At 40.8% G+C, this 20682-nt stretch overlaps 2 protein-coding genes across 2 annotated transcripts in view; one reads left to right on the top strand and one right to left on the bottom strand.

The window, feature by feature from the left end:
- Nucleotides 1-1419: 1419 nt before the first annotated feature.
- LOC117478958 (phospholipid phosphatase-related protein type 1-like) lies at nucleotides 1420-10667 on the top strand (the record flags this gene model as incomplete). The annotated part of the gene is given in 7 exon segments (XM_034125932.1): nucleotides 1420-1670; nucleotides 4592-4643; nucleotides 4646-4683; nucleotides 4685-4724; nucleotides 4727-4767; nucleotides 8564-8695; nucleotides 9231-10667. Coding segments are annotated over 7 exon segments (587 nt in total), but the record flags the coding sequence as incomplete, so codon positions are not given.
- A 3773-nt stretch (nucleotides 10668-14440) lies between these two features.
- grin3a (glutamate receptor, ionotropic, N-methyl-D-aspartate 3A) overlaps nucleotides 14441-20682 on the bottom strand; it is a 41109-nt gene continuing 34867 nt past the window's right edge. The window contains exon 10 of the mRNA XM_034125951.1: nucleotides 14441-15692. Coding sequence (XP_033981842.1) covers nucleotides 15110-15692 — 583 coding nt within the window. The 3' untranslated portion in view covers nucleotides 14441-15109. The remainder of the gene's footprint in view (nucleotides 15693-20682) is intronic.

Here is a 20682-nt window from a genome sequence, read left to right on the forward strand (position 1 = left end):
CAAGGAGATTATATTTAAGGTGTTGTTTACAGTAATCAGAAGGATACATACAAGCAACTGCCCAATCTCCATGAACTTGGTAAAATGGTGTAGCATTGGCCAATGGGGAACCTATTAGTTTTTTTTGGAGCGAATCCGATATACGAGCGAATACACATTGCAAGATTGACGATGTTGGCGTCCAGGTGCCCTTCCAATTATGCTGAATTGGATCCTCATTGGTGGAACGCACCATCTGCTTTGATTCAAACCCGATCTCAGGATAAACTTGCTGGTTGAGGCTTTTGAGTTTAAAGACAGCAAACTGGCCTGACTTAACAGATTTCTTCAGTGAAGGGAGCCAATTGGGATCTAGTCCAGCCGTGATGCATGTACTGTAGATTTGTTCTCAAACTACATCCCCCTCTGAAACATCTGTATCAAACACGTTGCATCATATACTGTAGTGGCGATATATGGGGCTGCTTTACACCTCATGTAAGAGTTGTAACTTTCACACCTGTATCACTTTTCTAAAAGAGCTCACATCCAGCTCAGACTTTGAATCTGAATTTTGACAGCCCCACAGCTCGTGTTGCACTGGGCAAACTGACAGACTCGTTGCTACCTGTTCCGGTAATTGAGGTCGGCGGTTGGACTTTCCTGGCGCAATCATATCCGTATTGTTCATTTTTAAATAATATCCCTTCAATTTATAAAACACTCATCAGACATTCATTAGGCAATTCGCGTGATTTATACCGCCGTCTGCTCCCGGACAATCTCTCAAATTTGTAGGATCACTGGGGCTTTTCTCTCCTCCCTCCCTCCCATCTCTCTCCTCTCACCCTAATTCCCCCTCTCCGTTTCCCTCAACGATGCCCTTCACACAATCGTGTCCCTGTACCCCACTAGCACCCTCAGCCCTCTAACCCCCCCCCCCCCCCACTAGATGAGAATACAAAGCAGAGTAATTTCATGGCTAAGCAGGCCAGATAATCAGCAGTCATATTTCACAGCAAAAGGAATGCAGACGCAGACATTGGTCAGGGTTGGTGGGCTGAAAGTGTCAGTGCAATCATTCATATAAGAGGCGATTTTTATGTTTCTTTCTCTGCCTATTGTCCACTCTTTTTTTCCTTTCCCTATTAACTTTGAACCAAGATTTCATGATGAATGCAAAATCGATACAATTTGCATTTGAAGTTCCACCGTTTTTCTTGGAATAATTTTAACATTAGATATTCTGGGGTTTAACTCTGCCTAATGACAGTTGGGAGCTTAAGTGCCAGCGCTGGAAGCCACATGGTCACAGGCCAATTTAACCCCGGGTATATAAGGTGATAGCACCAAAGCTTTTAAAGTTTTTTCCGTGATGTCTTAATGTCCTTAATGGTTTTAATGGGCTATAATTCCTCATTGTGTGTCTTTGTGCCCCAGGTGTGTTCGCATTCGGTCTGTTTGCCACGGACATCTTCGTCAACGCGGGCCAGGTGGTGACGGGAGGTCTCTCGCCCTACTTCCTGTCCGTCTGCAAGCCCAACTACACCGGCACAGAGTGTCGTTTTAATCACCAGTTCATCATCAACGGCAACATCTGCACCGGGAACCCCGTTGTTGTGGAAAGCGCTCGCCGGTCGTTCCCATCCAAGGACGCTTCGCTGAGTGTTTACTCTGCTGTTTACCTGACGGTGAGACAAAGGGCACAGTAGACACTTTAATGAAGTTTAACGTGTACCATCGTATATTGTGTACCATATGCTAAGGTGTCGTCTTCTCACCATATTCCTTCCATTTTTAGACATCAGAAGAACTCACATGTTTTCTTACATTTGTTGTATATTGCTTTGACACAAGTAGATACAAAATACATGAAAGACCATTTGACTTTAATTACGTTTTAAGTTGAGAACAGTTTTCCTTTAGAGCAGGGGTTTTCAAAGTGTGTGAAGGTGAGCCTCCCCTCAGAGAACATAAGAACAGCCGCGACCCCCCCTCCCAAATATTATTGCTATTATTATTATTATTATTATTATTGTTGTTGTTGCTATAATGCAGGGGCATTCAATTGCATTTCAAAGAGGTCCAGTGAGAGAACATGTCATTAAATGCTCTGTTTTCGCTGTCTACCTTTCTCTTTTTTGAGCACGCCATTTGAAATGACTTGAATCTATCGTGCTGACTCACTGACTGCACCGATTTGATTGGCTGAGTAGCATCACCTCCTTAAAACATTAAACAACAACTTTTTTAAACCTTTTTATCTTTATGTTTTAAACGTTTTAAAAAAAACAATTTTTAACATTTTCAACATCGTGGATACATCCTTATATGCTCCCGGCAACACACTGAACGTCAACTCTGCCTCCTTATTACACTCACCCCTACTTTAGTGGGAACAATGAGCCTGCGTCTTTGATGCGTGTGGGGGAAACTTCTGTGTAGCAATGCAGTGGGAGTCACCGACTCAGGAAGGAGACATGGGATAGAGCTGGAGCTTTGATGTCAAACACTGATGGGTTTATTAGGAGCTTCGGCCGGAGAATTCACAAAACAAGTCAAAGAGTCAGAGGTTCTGACTTCACTCTAGAGTTGCCATGTCAATTCTGAAGAGCCTCTCTCTATGTTAGACCTTTTAACTGGTTCACAGAGAGTAATCAACATATCTGAGGAAGTAGACTAAACAGCTGGGAACACTGAATCACTTGCGTCCGACACTTATGGCCTCAAAGATTTCACACCTTAGAGTCCACAAACACCGATAAGGAAGTGCCTCAGCGTTCTCACAACAATTACCATTTGTGCCCGAGAGTTGACCGGTCACAAACTGGTAACAACAACAACACATATGGCACCAATGCCTTTCCTTAAAGGAGATAACAGACGTCAGAGTAGATCATAAAACGTCATAGAGCAAAAGGTTAGATATCTAGAATAATTATTCCTTAACAGTGCGCACAGGCGGATGATGATGCGGGGATGCAATGCAGACAGGAATAAACGCAGATCATCCTCTGGCTGCAGCCTTGACCGGTACTTGCTTTTGATCCAAGTACGTATTATTACAATTAAAATAAAGGGGCGGTGCCGGCCGTCAGCGAACCGAGCCGGCCGCCAACGGCCCGCTGACGACCGGCCGTTCTGTGATTCTCCAGAACACACAGATGGCCAGTCCGTCCCTGCCAGGACCGGTCCATGAAAATCCTAGCTTCAAATAATCGTGGTCATACTTCCTCCGTTTTCTGCCAGACGCTGTCTCCTCTCTCACTTTAGGTAACTTCCCAAAAAATCGATCCATGTTGCCGCTCGCATAAAATTAGCTGAAGTTAACTAGCTAGATTTCACTGTTTCTCATATTTTCTTCTCATGCTGCGCCTCCCCTGAGCTCTCTGGCGCCCCCCCTGGGGAGGCGCACCTCACACTTTGAAAACCACTGCTTCAGAGGATAATAAAGTTAACTTTGCAAATTAAGAGCTATTCAAATGATTAACTAAATGTTGTATCTTTTAATATGCTGTTTCAAGGCCAATTCTAAGTATATTGAGTAAATATAAAGTAAAGTTAAAATCAAATTAGGATTTTAATAGGACATACATGTAATTAAGTATACAATACAAAAACAAAGGTTTTCCTCAGCACCAATGTTTTTTTTTGGTTTGCAGTTGTTCTAGTAATTTCAATTAGTCCCACATAATAGTGTAAACACTTTTTTTCTTCTTCAAAACAGGAGCACAGTTAATTAAAAATCAATGTCAAGTGTACTTGTTGCTCCACAGTTAGTCATTCGGGACAGAATGTAATTATTTAACATCTAGGTGTGAACACATTTCGGAACAGTAAACACAACATCCAAACAATCGGAACTAAATACAACGTTTTGAACAGGACTGATTAAAGTTTCATACATTACTTTGCATAAGTTGGTATACACATGTGGTACATAGCATCCATGTTTGATGAACGAATAGGAAAGGAGGAACTTCATACTTATTGTGCAAGGGTGGAGGAATGGTTTATAAAACCTTCAGGCATTTTTTGAAAATTGGCTTTAGGTAAAAAAAGGATTTCTTTTTTTTATAAGCTTGTGTTTAAAATAGGGGTGACACGGGGGCTCAGCTGCTGAAAATGAAATGCGAAAGCAGAAGTGCAGATCAGCGGGAGCAAGAGGAATGCAAGGACAGGTTGTTGATTAAAACAGATTTGAACTCCACGATCTGGCGTGGGAGGAGGTTAAAATTCAAGAAGTGAGAACATGTAGGAATACTAAGTGTCTGTTTTTAAATGCTGAAAGTCTTCTCACACCTCTCACTCTCAGTTAGAAGGTTCCTCTGTTATTCCTTGTAAAAAAAACCTTTTTGTTTTGAAGAGGTATTTCACTCACATGACGTAAGGTTTTGACATCTTTTCCAAACCGTTTTGCTTTGCAATGCAGGCTTTGTGCTCTCATGAAATAGTAAAAATATTTGATTATATTCCTGTGGGAATAACTCCAGGTGCTCAACAGGAGATTCTCTCTGATACAGAAGCTCTAGTTAAACCTTTGGGTCATAATAAATACATTTTTTTGTTTTTCAAAGTCTGATTAAATCTGGCCCTCTGTCCTTTTTTCCAGATGTACATCACCAGCACCATCAAGACCAAGTCCAGCCGCTTGGCCAAGCCTGTGTCTGTCTGGGCACGCTCTGTTCGGCCTTCCTCACCGGCCCTCAACCGAGTCTCAGAGTACCGGAACCACTGTTCGGACGTGGTGCCGGATTTATACTGGGATCAGCCGTCGCTCTGTTTCTGGTGAGGACGATGGAAGAGAGAGAAAGGTTTGGGGAGAGGGGATTAAAGGAGAAGGAGAGTGACTTTGATTATTATGAGGTCTAATCTGGTCATAATTTATTTTCAAATTATAATTTTCAGCTCCTTTTGGAACTGTCCCAAACAAGTAATTAAATGATTAATTCAGGGTTGCAGTCCTAGTCAGTCTGAATGCAAATGAATGTCCCTAAAAATCTTAAACAAAGCATTTTTTTTTTATTATTATTATTATTATTATTATTATTATTATTATTATTATTATTATTATTATTATTATTATTATTATTATTATTATTATTATTATTATTATTATTATTATTATTATTATTTGTGTGATATTTAGTGACATTTTTAAGTGTTTGCAGATACCAGATAGTGTATGTGTCAATGGAGTTTTTGTGTATAATGAGTTCCTGAACACTTATAAGACATTTAAGAGAGAAGTGTGTGAACAGGTGATAGAAAGAGTTAAGATAAGAAACAGGATGAAGGGTGCTTTATACCAAGCTTGAAGGAGGTTCAGTTGCAGGTGAGTAAGGATAGAGGGAAAAGGGTAGGGATTCACTGGCTGATTTGGGGGAAGGAAGAGAAGAGAGAAAGTCAGAAAAAAGCTGAGGTGGCACCTGGATTTCTGCTGAGATCAACGAGGAAGAGTATTTAAAGGCAGAGTGAGAAGAAAGTTGAGGTAAACACTAGTTTGAAATAGTGGGTGTGTTCACGATGTAGGGAAACAGTGATCTGTCCTATTGAAACCATTACCATAACAAGTTATATATTGTTCTTCCTGGTTTTGAGGGCTTTTGGCTTTCAATAAAGACTACAATAATTTTGAAAGCCGGAAGTTCAGGAAACACTGAAGTCAATACGCTATCCTCTGGAGACCCTTAATGTTGGTACCAAATTTGAATGCAATCAATATTTGTAGGCATTTCAGTATGGAAAAAAAAATGGTTAGCCAAGAAACTGAGAGACCAACATTGCCACCGATAGAGTCATATCTATGGATGAAAATTCATGAGCATGTCATATATAACATCCTTCGGCTTTCCTATGTGATATGCGAGAACTACTACTGGCCTTACTTAGCACCTTGAGCAAGAAGACAATGATTTGCATATGTCTTGTTAGACCTGCTTGTACATCGCTGTATCTTTTTGAACATTTTGCCAATACTTACGGTTGGGGTTAGGGTTAGGGTTAACAATTACCTTTGTAGTGAAAAAGGATTAGTGAACCAAATGTGTGGTAGAATAAGGGTTAGGAATAATCAAAGTAGTGAGTATTCAAGACAGCTCTACGGGATGGCTAGGAGTGGTTGAAATTCTGTGGGGTTTTTCAAGGGTGAGCGTTACAATGAAAAATGAAAACCATACTAGTTAATGTTGTGTTGTCGCCTTCAAAGGCAGCTAAGAGCCAGCAATGTGCCTTGGTTCATCTTGAAGCAGCTAGTCCTTGGACCTTGAAGAGGAGGAGCCATAGGGCTCCGCTCTTTAATGAAGGATATTTTCTTTTAATGATTCATCCATAAAAATTGACATACATTGAGTTAGTTGTCTCCAGGGAATGACGGAGATGAGATAGTCAACCGTCACCTCAGCAGTTTTGAACCTGTTCATTTCCAGCTTATAATCAAATGAAGAGGCCCGCCTTTTGACTTCACACTGACCCCAATGGTTCTGATGAAGCTCATCAAGGTCTTGTCATCTGAACACTGAGGCGATATGACGGACTGCCATCTTGAGGAAAATTAATTAGTACAAAGAGAGAAGAAAGCAGATATAGCTCAAATCCCTGTGGTTCAGTACTGACAGTGAGGAGATCTAAATGGACTCTTCAAACAGCAGCTGCCTTGTGTTACAAGAACATTGTCCTGCAAGGAGATTGAGGGATCAATGTTAAGCTGCTGCTTCTGGAGCTTCAGAATAATGTTGGAAACAGAGGTGTCCACTTGATCCAAGACAACTCATGGGTATATGCTGACTGCCTGCCATGTCTGCTAAAAGCAAAGCCCTTTGGAATTTGAAATGTCTTACAAACTAAACCCTTAAATTCAAGCCATTAAAAGGTATGTAAAATTGCCATAAAAAGTAATGGATATTTCATGTAAGAACATAGAACGAGAGTCCACTATGCGTATCTGAAAACCAGACACATACAGTAGGTAATGAATTAGATCAATCCGGACCTAGTTTCCTTGGTATAATTAGATCCTTTGGTAAGAGATTTTCCAACATTCAACAACAACAACCACATGACATTTTGCTCACAAGAGACAAAAGATGGCAGCTTGGCCCAGATTGTCTTAGCATGGATGGCAGAGTACAAAAATGGATAGAAAGCAGTCGTCCTTGGTCTTCAGGGATGCGTTTCAGCCAAGTAAAACAAGACAGGGGGAAACCAACATGTTGGGCATTTGAAGAGAAGATTGGTTGTAGCTTAAAAGGTTTTGTTCAAGGGAAGATGAAAACAGTTTTGTGGAAACAACAGGTAGTCAGTTTGCTTAGATTCCCTGTGACAGACATTTAGGAAAGAATCAATGTTTTTTTTTTGATGGAACAGTAATGCTTGAGTATCTCCTTAGATTCTTGCCCAGCTGTTGTCATTCATTTATTTTGTCTGGGTTCAGTAGAGAAGCACTGTCCATGAACTGTGACGAACGAAGACAGCTTCAGCATCCTTTAGCGCTGAATCCCCCCGCTACATTTTCTCCTTCGCCACGGCCCGAGGGCATGGTTGGCCTGGGGAGAGGGGGATTCCCCCTCAGGCTGCTTTCTTTGATTAAACAGTCCATGGAGGAGTACAGAAATATAGTAACCTTGGTGATGTCTGTACTGGTAGAAGAACCTGACATAGAACTCTCAAGTAACTGTAAGTTATAAGAATTCTATGACACATGAATGAAGAAACAAGGCAGTTCACTGTGCCTGCTGGGCGTAGTGCCATGCCACAAAGGCCAACAACCCAGAGCGTCGCTGTCCAAGGATGGCTGCATTTTGTAGACTCATACAATGTTCCATTGAGTTTTTACACAGCTTTTAAACTTTTTTATTACAGCGTTAACTTTTACATCTAAAAGACATGTTCACATAATTTAAAAAAAACAACTCATGAATGCTTTCAATTCATTCTTTTTGGAACCTAATTCTGACACTAGAGCTGGCAGGCCCTTCTGATTAAAGGTAATCAAGATGATATTATTTAATTTGTTAATGCTAAGAGACATTGCCTTTTAACAATGGTATGACTCTCATGTCTAATTCAGATGTCTCATGGCAACACTGTATTATCTGTTGAATTACACTGATAACAGGAAGTACAAATGTTAATTAGGGGCCCGGTGTATATACACACACACTTGTATTTCCTTATAGAGGCTGGTAAGAATGTTGGACAGCATGCAGTTTAAGAAATGCTAGCAGCAGGTACGGCAATGTCAGACCACCTCTTTTGTCTTGACTGAACTATGTCCATGCATTCTAGAGAATTTGTGTACAGACATTCATGTTCCTAATTCAATGAAGCCGACGGACCTTAGTGATCCCCTGACTTTTCCTCTCACGCCACCAGCAAGTTATGTTTCTGAGTTTGAATGGAATGGACATCAACGATTTATTTGACCAAACTAGCCTGGGTACACATTATGATATTACATTGATATTTGAGATGAAATGTATTGAATCATTGACAAAGTTCTCACTTATCAAACTCCCACATTTAAAACCTGTGTTTTTGTGAGCTTACCTTGCTATTCACGTTGAACTATCTTCATACCTTACAGGGTATATGTGTTGTGAACAACTTCAAAGGCGTCCACAGTGCAGCGGCTAAACAGAAAACTGAAGACTACCGTGGCCTGCCTCTGATGACTTTCCCCCGTGTAGAGAGCCCTCTGGAGACTCTCAGCGCACAGGTACCTTAAAACACTTAACCTGGATTTCCGAGAAACTTTATCACCATGATGCACATTATCTTTCCCAATTAATTGGCAAAGCTCCCTCGAGACTTAAGCTTAAAACAAAACAAAAAACTTTGGAAATTAGTCTACTGTAATTTGCCATTCTCTAATTTGCTGTAATGTACTTTCAATCGGCTAAAGAGGGGTTTTTAGTCACCATGTGTTTTTTCTTTCTTTCTATCTTTCTGTCTTTTTTCTTTCTTTCCTTCTTTCTTACTTTCTTTCCTTCTTTCTTACTTTCTTTCCATACAAAGCAGTGACACATGTTGAGAAGAAAATACAAGCATGACATTTTGCACTACACCCCTGCCTCCATTCCAAATGCACAGAAAGACACACAGAGCACTCCTGATACTGTTGGACAATGATTTCCCTCTTTCTCCTTATTTCCTCACCGTTTCCTTCTCCTTTCCTCTTTTCTTTTCCTTCTCATCTCTGTCAATCCCTATTCTTTTTCTCCATTCCTCCATTCTTCCACGTCCGTTTTTAGAACCACTCAGCATCGATGACGGAGGTCACATGACTAAGGGGGCAGCACCGGGTCACGTTTGCGTCTCCACAGCACTTCCAGACACAATGACGAGGACGCATGCCACGTGGCTCCGAATGCTTAATAAAAAAACACTGCTGATATATCTGTTTAAATCACCTGAGGGACTAAATGCACCATGTTTCTAATGGTTCTTATTAAGTTGGGCTATGCTCAATTCTACCTGCCAAGGCACATCCATTGCATCAAAAATATCACAAAGCAAACTTAAGCACAGATTTTTGTTCCAGATATTGAAACTATTTGAAACATCAGACGTTTTTTTCCCTCCAAGGTGTGCTGTTTGTAGTTAGAGGACGGTGTTTTGTACATTTTGTATGAGCGAGTGCTGTAGCCTATCCTGACGGTGTTAAACCTGCGCACTTCCTGTTGGCTAACTCACTCTGTTTTACATCACATCCTGTCAGGTGACTTGCCTCGTCGATCGCCACATCTATTCCCCCTCAGTCTGAAAAAATGTGCTATGGAAAAAAATATTGATGTTGTTGTTCTGTGATGTTTGTCATTTGTACAGGAAAAAAAGACAGAATCCTTCTTTTTATTATCTCTCTCTGTACATTAACTGACCGTGTCAGGTCATATTTTGTAAAGATTTTTGTCAATCTGTATGATTATTATGATCCATTTGGACCTGTTTGCCTGCTGTGTAAACCTGGATATGTTTTGGTATCAGTTTAGGTGTTATGGGGAGCGTTACCTCTCCCTGTTGGAGGAAGCGACAAGGAAGAGTCAGCGACATCCTTAGAGTCAGTAAATGGGGTTTGGCACTTAAAGTGTCATGCCATCAGCCACAATGATATATGATTGGTTGAAATGCTCATTATGAGTGCGTTTCACCCCAATTTCCTGATTCACTGTGATGTTGATAAGATTTTCTTTCTATGAAGAGGTCCAGTGGGGCTAGCCTGTGCCAGATCTAACTGAAGACGTCTCTGGTATGACTGTATGAATAACTTTAAACTCAAATCCCAGTGAAATACATCCTTGTAAAATACATGAAAAAAGGAAAAGAGACAGAAGTGCTCTTTGGAGTAAATCAGAGTGATTTACTCGAGGCCCGGCTAGCCCTTTTAATGGAAACCAGGCTAATGACTCCTGCTTCACTTTTCCTCCTCGAGGCACCCCGCCACCCCCCCCCCCCCCCACCCCCCAACCCACCAGTGGATTGTGATGCAATGTTGTGACTCCATTTCCCATTGGAAGATACGCCCAGCATGACGAGAGAAGTCAAGATGTTTTATAGATATTCATGATTTCAATTATGCTCATTATCATTGTGATTATCAATGTCTTTTTACTTTCAGAACAAAAAAAGCGTTTCATTTGAAATGCAACATATATTTTTTTTTTTCTTGGTTTGTCCACAAATTAAATAGTCAGTAGCAACAATGTGTTCTCTTGTGTCTTTATTCATTTTGTGTGCTGGAAGGAAAGTGGTAACTTTGTTTATCCTATAAAACATTGTGGGCGAGGACACGGCTGATAGTGGGTTATAAACAACAGCTTCAGTCCTCTCCAATTTTAATTTCAAACTGAAATACAAAATGAATAGGGCAGAGAGCAGGACATGGAAATCATGTCTGCCCTTGTGTTTGTTTGAATATGTATTAGATACTTATTTCCTTTACCTCCATTTTGTGTGCCCTGAGTTGTGTGCGCAGACAGCCCAACCATAATTATTCTGCTGAATACAAATCCAACCTAACCTCAAACCATGTGTCATCTACATCAACAGCCTAAAGGTGTGTTAACATTAACATACTATCACATTTTGCTGAACAAAATTGTCTTGAATCTGTAACAAGTTTCTGGTTTTCGTAGTAATATTGTACTATACTTAGGGATGACACACACAAAAACACTGATACACAGGGTTCAGGGTCAATTGCTCAACGGTTGACGGTCGTGGGTTAATTCAATTGAATTGGAGTAAAGCCATCAATGGTTTCAATAGAAGTGAATGGGAGTAAAGTCGAATTGTTTCGATAGAATAAATGGTACACAGAGGGAATATTTGCAGGATGGTACATTTATAGGGTGCAGTTGGAAGTACACAGTTGAGCGATAGATGTTTCCTAAGGGCTCGGTTCAGTGGAAAAAATACCTTCCTTTAAAGGTCACCTATTGCAAAATCCACTTTTTTGTGTCCCCTCTTTGTAAAGAGATTCTGAAAGTTTCAGGAAAAAAGATTCGCACACTTTTTGTCCTGATCCATTTATTTAAAAACCTGTCTGAAAATGAGCTGATCAGATTTTGGCCACTTTATGATGTCATGCCTATTTTTTTGGCTTGTGTAACCATTAGCCAATAACCAACCAAGGTAACCCCCCATCCCCCCCCCCCCCCCCCCCCCCCCCCCCCCCCCCCCCCCCCCCCCCCCCACCACCTTATCACCTGAATCTCCTCCAAGAGCACCAATAGGCGCTTTCACACCGGAGTACTTTTACCCATACTTTTCCCGTTTAGTTCCGTTAGTGCCTGGAATTTTGCGTTCATACCAAAAAGAGCACTTACTTATACCCCAATTTGTAGTGCCTGCTAGAGAGGTGGGACTATCCTGGTGAGAAAAAAGTACCAATTTCTGATTGGCTGGGCGAATTGCAAACCATGCCCCGTAAAACTCTGAAAAGTTTTTTGAAGCCGCCATTGTATTTGCTGGCATTAGCATTATTAGCATTAGCATTAGCCCCGCGCACCAACGGAGAGAGACTAACTTATGGCAACACAAAAGAAAACATGGGAGCGGTGGAGATGAGGAGGTGTCGGCGTTCTGGCGATTTACTCGGAAGGCTTCAGTAGAAGCTGCTGGGAGTCCCAGCAGCTTCTACTGAAGCCAGTCCCCAACTTCCAGCCGGGGACTTCGGGTGGCAGTATACACCGTGAAGTAAGTTGTTTGCGGCCTGCCAGTAAACCCAAAGCAGAAGAAGAAGAAGTGACGTCAGCGGCTTCATTTGCGCAATCTTCCCTCAGGGAACTTATTCCGGTGTGAACGCGATCGGCTCTTAGTTCCATGGGGGAACTAAGTGCTGGGAACTAAGTACGGCAAAGTACTTGGTGTGAAAGCGGCTATTGTGTTCTTTTTAACCAAATATCTCACAGAGGGGCGTGGGGAATGGCTCCTTATTTTCATCTAAAGTAAAAGTCCGAGAATCAGCACTTTTGAAACAGGGCTGAAACAGAGGGGATTATGGGATGCTACAATGCATGATCTATTTGGTATTTTGAACCAAACACTTCAGAGACCTATAATATATTGATGAAAAAGAGTATAATAGGAGACCTTTAAATGTTCTTCAAATATGTACTCAAGCATGATGCGATGATAATGAAAGTTTCTGGGAGGACCAGAACACCTTCAGGGTTATCTTTGAACAAAAAAACCAAACTGACATTTATTTTGTGTATTAACAAATGCTAATGCGTGTAATGTGAACAGAAAGCCTGATTACCTCCTGTTATTGCCTCTGAGAACAAATGAGAAGAAATGGATTAGCAAACATATGTTCAGGCAGACCCCCAAAAAGTCAATATGACCCATTTTTCTGTCGTGTGTTGAGTTGTATATTCAATGAGGTAGGCATTTCCTCTTCATACAACCCTACTGTCCAACCACACATGCTAGAATGAGCATAGATACGCTAAAACCGTGATCTTATTTTCTGTTGATTCATCCTGTTACTCGTGCTGTGATGTTTATGTCACCGCCAAGCAAGGCAAACACACAAACACAAAGAGAGTTGACGGCTCAGCCAGTGCACTTGCTCTTTTGCTCTGTCAGGTATTCATTTCAGCTGTGACAGCCTGCGCTTACCCTGCAGACACACTGGCTAAATAGATAGGGATTTTGTGTGTGTTTGTTTGTGTGTGTGTGTGTGTTTGGCAGAATTTGACCATGCCGTGTGTTTATAAAATGTCATCCTTGGCTCTTCTGAGTACGCTTTCCTGCCCAAATGGTTGTCCCCTAGCAATATGAATGAAGAATAGTGCATCAACCAAATATCATGTCAATGCAGGAAAAAATAAACTCTCACTGGGTTTTTTTTGTAGCTTCAGGGTGTTTTTAAAAAATATATTGGGATCTATTTAAATCTGAAGGAATTAGTTACTGCAGTTGAATCTCAATGGCCAACTTTAAAAATGTAATATATTCCAGTAAGAAAATCCTTAATGCACTGTTTGACTGGTGTACCCTGGATGTAATGAGCTGAAAACTATTTACCTCTGCGTGAAAGCACATCCCTCAAGTCAGTAAAAAAAAGAATATAATTTTCTTTTGAAATCAGGTTTTAAGAGAACTGAAAGGAGAAGATTCTTACCAGTTCCAAGGTTATGGAAGCAAAGATAAGTCAAAACTAATTTAACTAAAGTATGCACAAGGCTAAAAGCCTCACTATCCTCCTACACTCTGCTTTCTTTGATCTTCTTTAAGTTGTATTTTGACACGTAATGACATAAGAAAAAGAAAATGCTTCAATTCAATTAAGTGCAAAGAAGAGAGGTATGTTTTTTAATAATTGGACACACACAAACTCAAACTGAAAAGATGCAAGAAAATTCAGTGAGACTGTTTCATCGTGTTCGGTTATGAGTGATCATCATATTCAAATAAGATGTCAGAGTTTGACCAGTGGTCCATGTTTATGTTACTTTCACTAATCAACATTGTGATTTCACCAAAAACAAAATAGTAGTTCTGGTGGTTCTAATGGTAGAGATTGCGAGAGCACCGGTATGATTTCAAGATGGTGGGTAAAAATGTCCTGTTTTTGGATCCCTGATTGAAAAGACTCTTGGATTTATTACAACAGATTGTAATACTTTTTCCCATCCTGTGTTTATAACACTGAAACCTTTGAAGACAAAAACCATCCAGACCACAAATCAAAATCTGACAAGTTAAATGATGACTCACAGGTGCAGCTTTCTTTTAAAAACTAGAAGTGCATCAGTGAAGTGCAGGACAACATACATAGTGATCCACAAAACAAGATGCCATCCAGATGTTCTTGATGAATAATGACGTTTCTTTGTGAATTTTGATTCCTTGTTCTGAGCAAATGCCCCAACGACCCTCAAAAAGTGGCACGAGAAAGAAATGACCTAAGCTGCATTGTCATAAGCAAGAATCATTAGGTCGTCAATCAAATCAACCGATACATCAATCACCAGCAATTGTATTTCTTTTCTTTCCTCCTCAAAGGTACAAGGTTTCAGCGCAAGGCCATAACGATTTAACTGTATAGGTTCAACTTCAGGTCATTTACACTCTCAATAAGTCTCAGCATAAGACTCAGGTGAATTAGCCCATTAAGCTTAAATACCGGTCTTCATATCTGTGATCAAGCTTATCGTCATTGCAAGCAGATCTCTTACCCTTGAAGAGACAAGGCTTAGAGGAAAGGGATGAGAAGGACGAAGTAGAGGGCATTAGGAATGGAAGTCAAAGGAAAAAAATGAAGGGATCAGTGAGGTGTACAAAAAATGGGGAATGCGAGGGTAACGAAGAGGAAACTTTGGCCAGCTTTTCAGTGACAGCAACACGCTAGTGAGGACAGATTTGGTCCCTGGTTCACCTTTGTCCAATGGCTGTCGTATTAGTGAATCACACGTTCCAGAAGTCAGGGAATGTTCCACTGGAGTGACAGAGCAGGGTCCCTGGAGAACGTTTCAGTTGGGCAATCAGGGGAACTCCTGATTCAACTTCCAGAAGGTTAAGGTTCCATCTCCAAAACTCATAAAAGGATCCTTTTCCATAACCTTTTAGGAAACTTGTCCCATGTCTCATCACATTTGTCTAGGCAGAACAAAGGAGAACATTTTCAGAACTCGGGTAGTGTGTTTGTGTGTTGGTTAGTCTGCTGGTGGGGCTGGGTGTACTGAGCAAACTGGTTAGACTGGTGAGTAGTGGGCTGACTGTGTGAAGTCTGGTTTGCTTGCTGGTTATCTGATTGGTACTGTTCTAGCTCTCGCTTCCTTCTCATTGCTGTCTGCAGCTGCTGCTTGATAACGAGGATTTGACCCTCAAGTTCTGACAGCTCCTGAACCAGCGGCTTCCTGCCCACACCCAGCCCGGGGCCGCAGTCGCCCACACCCAGAGCCCGGCATGGGCCCGAGGTCGTCCCCTGCCCGGAGCCACCCTGCCCTGGCCCAAGTCCTTGGCCCAACCCCCGCCCCAGCAGGTCAGAGCGACCGTTAGTGTTGGTCACTATGGGTAGGTGCTTCTTCAGTAGGGGGAAAGTATGTGGATGAGACTGAGGGGATGGGGGTGGTGGTCCAGGGAGCTCCTGGGAGGTTGGGCGTTCCAGGTCATTCTGCATCTCTTGAGGAAGGACCCTACGCCTGTTGCAGTGGGACGACTCTGAAGGATTCCAACATGCTGACTGGTTGTTTCCCTCATTGCACCTGGAGATAGGACGGATACATAAAGAAATATCAGGTGATGTTAGCATTTAACTCAAAGCATTACTGTAGCCTCATGGAGCAGCTAGCTTTAGCCTCTTAAACTTGTTTTAAAAGTCTATGCTTTTCTGGCAAATATCGTCTGAATAGGTTACATGATTGATTCTCCCCTTATTATAATATATGATAGTAGATTTTGTGGGGATTTTGTCGTCCAATCATTTGATTGACCCCATAATGACATTAAGCTGCACATCTTCATTTATTGTGCTCAGACTAGCTTGCCCTAATGATCATTAGGGATGTCCCGATCACCTTTTTTTGCTCCCGATCCGATTCCGATCATTTGATTTTGACAATCTGCCGATACCGATTTTTCCCGATCCGATCTTTATGCAATGCATTAAGAGAAAAAAAAGGTAACAGATAACGGCTGGTCATCCAACGCGATGAATTCAGCTATCTTGGCTGTTATTTTTTTGGCCTTTTCACTGTTCTGGGGCAGTTTCTCTTTCCTTTTAAAAGTCTCTGAAAGTGTCGGTTGTTTCAGTGCCGTTACCTGAGTGGCCGCTGTGTACTCGTCGTGTTGTTGTTGGTGTTTGTTTCTCAGGTGGCGTATTAGATTGGTCGTGTTGAACGTAGCTCTGTTCTTTCCACCACGCGGAACCTCCGCCTTGCAAACATTGCATCTGGCTGTTACACTGCCTTCGCTTTCAATTTTATAATACTTCCAAACTCCTGACATTTTCTCTGTCCCGACTCCCGAGGCACCAGCTGAACGTAGCCTCTTGTTAGCTTACTGCTACTATTAGACACTGCGCCCACTCTGTTGCCAGATTTGAGAGAAATAAGCAACCAGGTCTATGAAAACAAGCCCAAAAGAAGCAACACATACATGATGTTGTGTAATTTTAAACCAAAACTAAGGCCTCAGGATGACTTTAAGACGTGAACATGGTCATTTTTGTTTTGTAACATTAAATAAAATAATAAAAATATTTTATAAAAAAAAGAAAAAAAAAAAAATCACGATCCCCGATTTTTTGAAAATCATGTGATCGGCTCCGATCCCCGATCACGTGATCGGATCGGGACATCTCTAATGATCACATTACCAATATTTTGGCCAGAAAATATAATTTGTCTAGCTCAACTATAATGGCTTCCAATAAACATTGTGAAACTGATGATTGTAATGCTGAGCAGTCATGCATGAACTGAAGCCTGTATTAAGTCTTAATAATGTCACAAGCATTGATGAATAGCAATGATGAATATCCCCCCAAAACATGTTGGTTTTCAAGATCAAATAAGTAGACCTTGAATGACAAGGCTTACTGGACGAATTCATGTCCAATTAATATCCTCCTGGACTCACACTGACCCCGGCCGACCTCTCCCATCCATCCTGGAGGTCTACCCTCATCTTTAACCCTAATGAGCACCAGCAGCAGCATCGTGAGTTGGAGGAGTGAGGTGTCAGTCACAATATCAATAATATAATGTTGTATTCCCGCTTGCAAATTCCCTCAAACTGTCATGTTTTCTCTTCGTGCTCGTGCAAGGTAGGAATGGACCAACAGATTGATCCATCATTTTCCATTTAACAGCCCTTGCCTAGCCGTCTTTTCAACTCAATCACCCTGCATAACTAGGTTTTATTTACAAAGAAAGTGTATGTGTAAAATAAAATAGATAGGAGCTTAGAAGTTACACAAACTTAAAAAAAAAAGCCTGACATTGTCGTCCTTGGTCACATCAATACCTTTGATTGCACTGACCATAAGAAACTCCTGTCACATCGAGTCACTTTCAACTTTTGCCCAAAGCTTCTATTTTATTTCTTCTACACAGCATCAGAACTTGATAGGAAGAAAGCAGAAATAAAGTGACATCTGCAATACATGATTGGATGTAACAGAAGGCTGGTGTTGAGTTTAGTGAAAATACCAGAGAGTGTCCTTGCTTCTCAAAACCATGGAAATGTTTTTCCTGGAGGCAGCCTCAGTCTTTATCCAGATACTTGATTCCAAATATATAGTTATAATTGAAATATGTATCTGTTGGTTAGCACATTAAGTCTAGCATAGTTAGACCTACCGTATCTCAGTAGCTCCAGAGAAAACCCCATTTTACATTCAGACACAGTCAGACTTAAACATAATGAACTGTATGGTATTTCTTGCAGACTAGTGCTTTATTAAAATAACATTATGGGGTGTTTTGGCTGGTAAGTGGTGAGTAAGTTCAACATCCTGAGTTCTCATTCAAACGTTGCTTTTTGAGAAAAATGGTAGATTACTATTGGGTTTAAATGGTACACTGATTGTACAATATGAACAGAAACATTTTAAAGCCTCTGGATCTCCCAAATTATTACATAAAGCAACACACATATTTTTTCCTGCAGTCATATATAAGGTAGTTCTGACTTTTTTTTAATATCCATTGAAGCAGGTATGAAGGTGAGAAATAACCTTGATTTCATTTTGAGAGACGCAGAAAAAGACTCCCCTCAACTCTCTGAATCAAAGGAGCTTTCCATAGCGATAAAAAAGCGACAAGAAGAATCTAATGAGATACTCTTTGACATCAAAAGACACCTGAATGATGAGGCGCCAGAGAAGAGGAACATGAAAAGAACCTTATCTTAAAAATGATGTTTGCAACTTTTGACAAGAAGGCAAACCTGTGCTTACATCACGGCTGCAAAGAAAGAGAGAATCCTTTTGCAATGAGGTACAACTTATCAAATTGCTTTAGCCTAGAGTCTCAAGATAATCACCCCAATTTCAGATTCTTAAGAAGCATTACGTGAGGGTGTAAGTGTATGAACTTGATGGCATGAAATAAAACAGCAGGTCCCTTGTTGGCGTTCAAACGTTTAGACAGAAACAGTTGTTTTTTCAGTTAGCTTTTGTGCTATTAGTTCTCAATGAGAGTGGACACGTCAGACTTTAAGATAACTGCTTGGAAGTCACCTTTAGAGACACTCCGTCATGCTTTTATCATGAAATACCTCATCCCGACCTCTTATACCTTTGCATGGCTTGTTTTGACTTCTATTGATTGATAAGCTTTTGTCTTTTTATCATTCATATTGAAAGCACTTTGTCGCTGTTCTCAAAACGTGATGCAAATATAGATCATTCTTATTCACCCAGCCTCTGAGTTGATTTATTTAGCATTTACTGTAGGAGTCCTTGCCTCACTCCCATATGGAATAGGAGCGTGTTCAACTTTCATTATGTGAATGGACGTGATGATTTTGACTGACTATATAATATACTATGAAAACACAGACTCTTTCTTTGTTCCCTGTTAGAGATTCCCAGAAGAAATAATGATGTCAAGGTCAGAAAGTGCCGTGCAACTTGCAAAGTGTTTAAAAGATGAAAAGCACGCTGAAATACAAATCGTTATTTCTTTCTGCAGTGTTTTCATGTCTTTTACATCATTATTCACCTAGATGGTGGGGAAAATAAGTTTTTAAACGTAAAGCTCATTATAGTGTTCCTCTCACTCACATCAGAGGGCGTCTACTTTTCTCAGTCGGAAACAAACAGGGTCCTTGGTTTTACATTATGTATGTGAAGATGCCAGAGCGCCTATACACAGCTGCAAGTCAGCATAGTTCTACCTTATCATTTACCGGGATATCATGTTGCTTTCACATCTGCTGGAGAACTGCAAATATTCTCAAGTCTTTCCTTACAAAATACAAAAAGAATATACAGTTTGCACTATCGTCCACATCATTTTCAGAGATATCTGCTCCCGCCTACATCCACTTTGCAACTTCACCAGATTCCTCGCATTCAATTATCTCCAGTTCTTCGTTTACAATTTCATAAATATGGATTTTTCTCCATCAGCAGTGGTTTCACAAATAATGTCGCAACCTACTGTAGATCAACAGACACCAATACAGAATCCAAGGCTACTTCCAAATACTATTATGTCTCCTGTTCATCAGTGCGACTTATGAGAATCACAGCTCGTGTTTCCCTGCAGCAGTTCTCTAGGAACTAAATACTTCACCACTGATTTCTTTTTCCCCACCCATCTGTCAGTACAGATGTGCGTCAGCTTGTAGCTCAGTGAATAGGGAGTCCTTCAACAAGCAGGACACATTAGACAAGTCCCCTGCTGGAGTGACCTTGAGCAAGATATTTAATCCTAACAAGAAGGTCATACAGCTGTAAATGACCTCTTGACCGCCTTGCGCAGGGTGAAAACAATGTAGAATTTTGTGTTCTTGAAGTAAACTGTTATACTTATCTTTTCTTTTCTGATGCCTTTCAAATAATTGTGATGGTGTGCTAACACAGCAGGAGAGACAGGAGAGAACAAAGCCGGCCCAATTATTTCAACTCTGCAGAGTCCCTCTCGTTGCCCTGAAATTGAACTCTTGAGGGAATTGTATGTACACTCATAGGTGAGTCATTAAAAGCTCAATACAAAGTGTTAACTAGACATTGCATACTTTAGATATTCTAAACAATGAATGAAACACAGCTGGACTGTTGCGCAAAATGGAGACCAATATTAAAAAAGGATTGAAGATGTGAGATATTTTTTAATTATAAAGGCAATAAGGAACACTAACAACAACTCAAAGTTGTAGCCATGACTGTACTCTATGAATGTCACTGCAAGCAAGCTGCACATTCCAAAAAGTGGAGGTTTTACACACATCTCAACCCCTGCAGCAAAGAAGATATATAAAGTACAATCCCCTCAATTTCAGAGCAGGCACCCACGATTAGTTTCACCAATTCAGTATCCATCTGAATGTAGAATAAAGTCACATTCTCCCCTTCTATTCCCGGCTTATTAAAAAGGTTTCTGCAGACCATTTTGAAGTCACAGTGCAGTTGACCTTTTGAATATAAAATGCCATTACTCCATCATTTCATCCTTAGGCCTTTGTGTGAAATTCTGTCATGATAAGTGTATGAATTCTCGCATTATGGCCAGAAACTTGTTTTGT

This window comes from Trematomus bernacchii, unplaced genomic scaffold, assembly GCF_902827165.1.
Source record: "Trematomus bernacchii unplaced genomic scaffold, fTreBer1.1, whole genome shotgun sequence".
Taxonomy (NCBI): domain Eukaryota; kingdom Metazoa; phylum Chordata; class Actinopteri; order Perciformes; family Nototheniidae; genus Trematomus; species Trematomus bernacchii.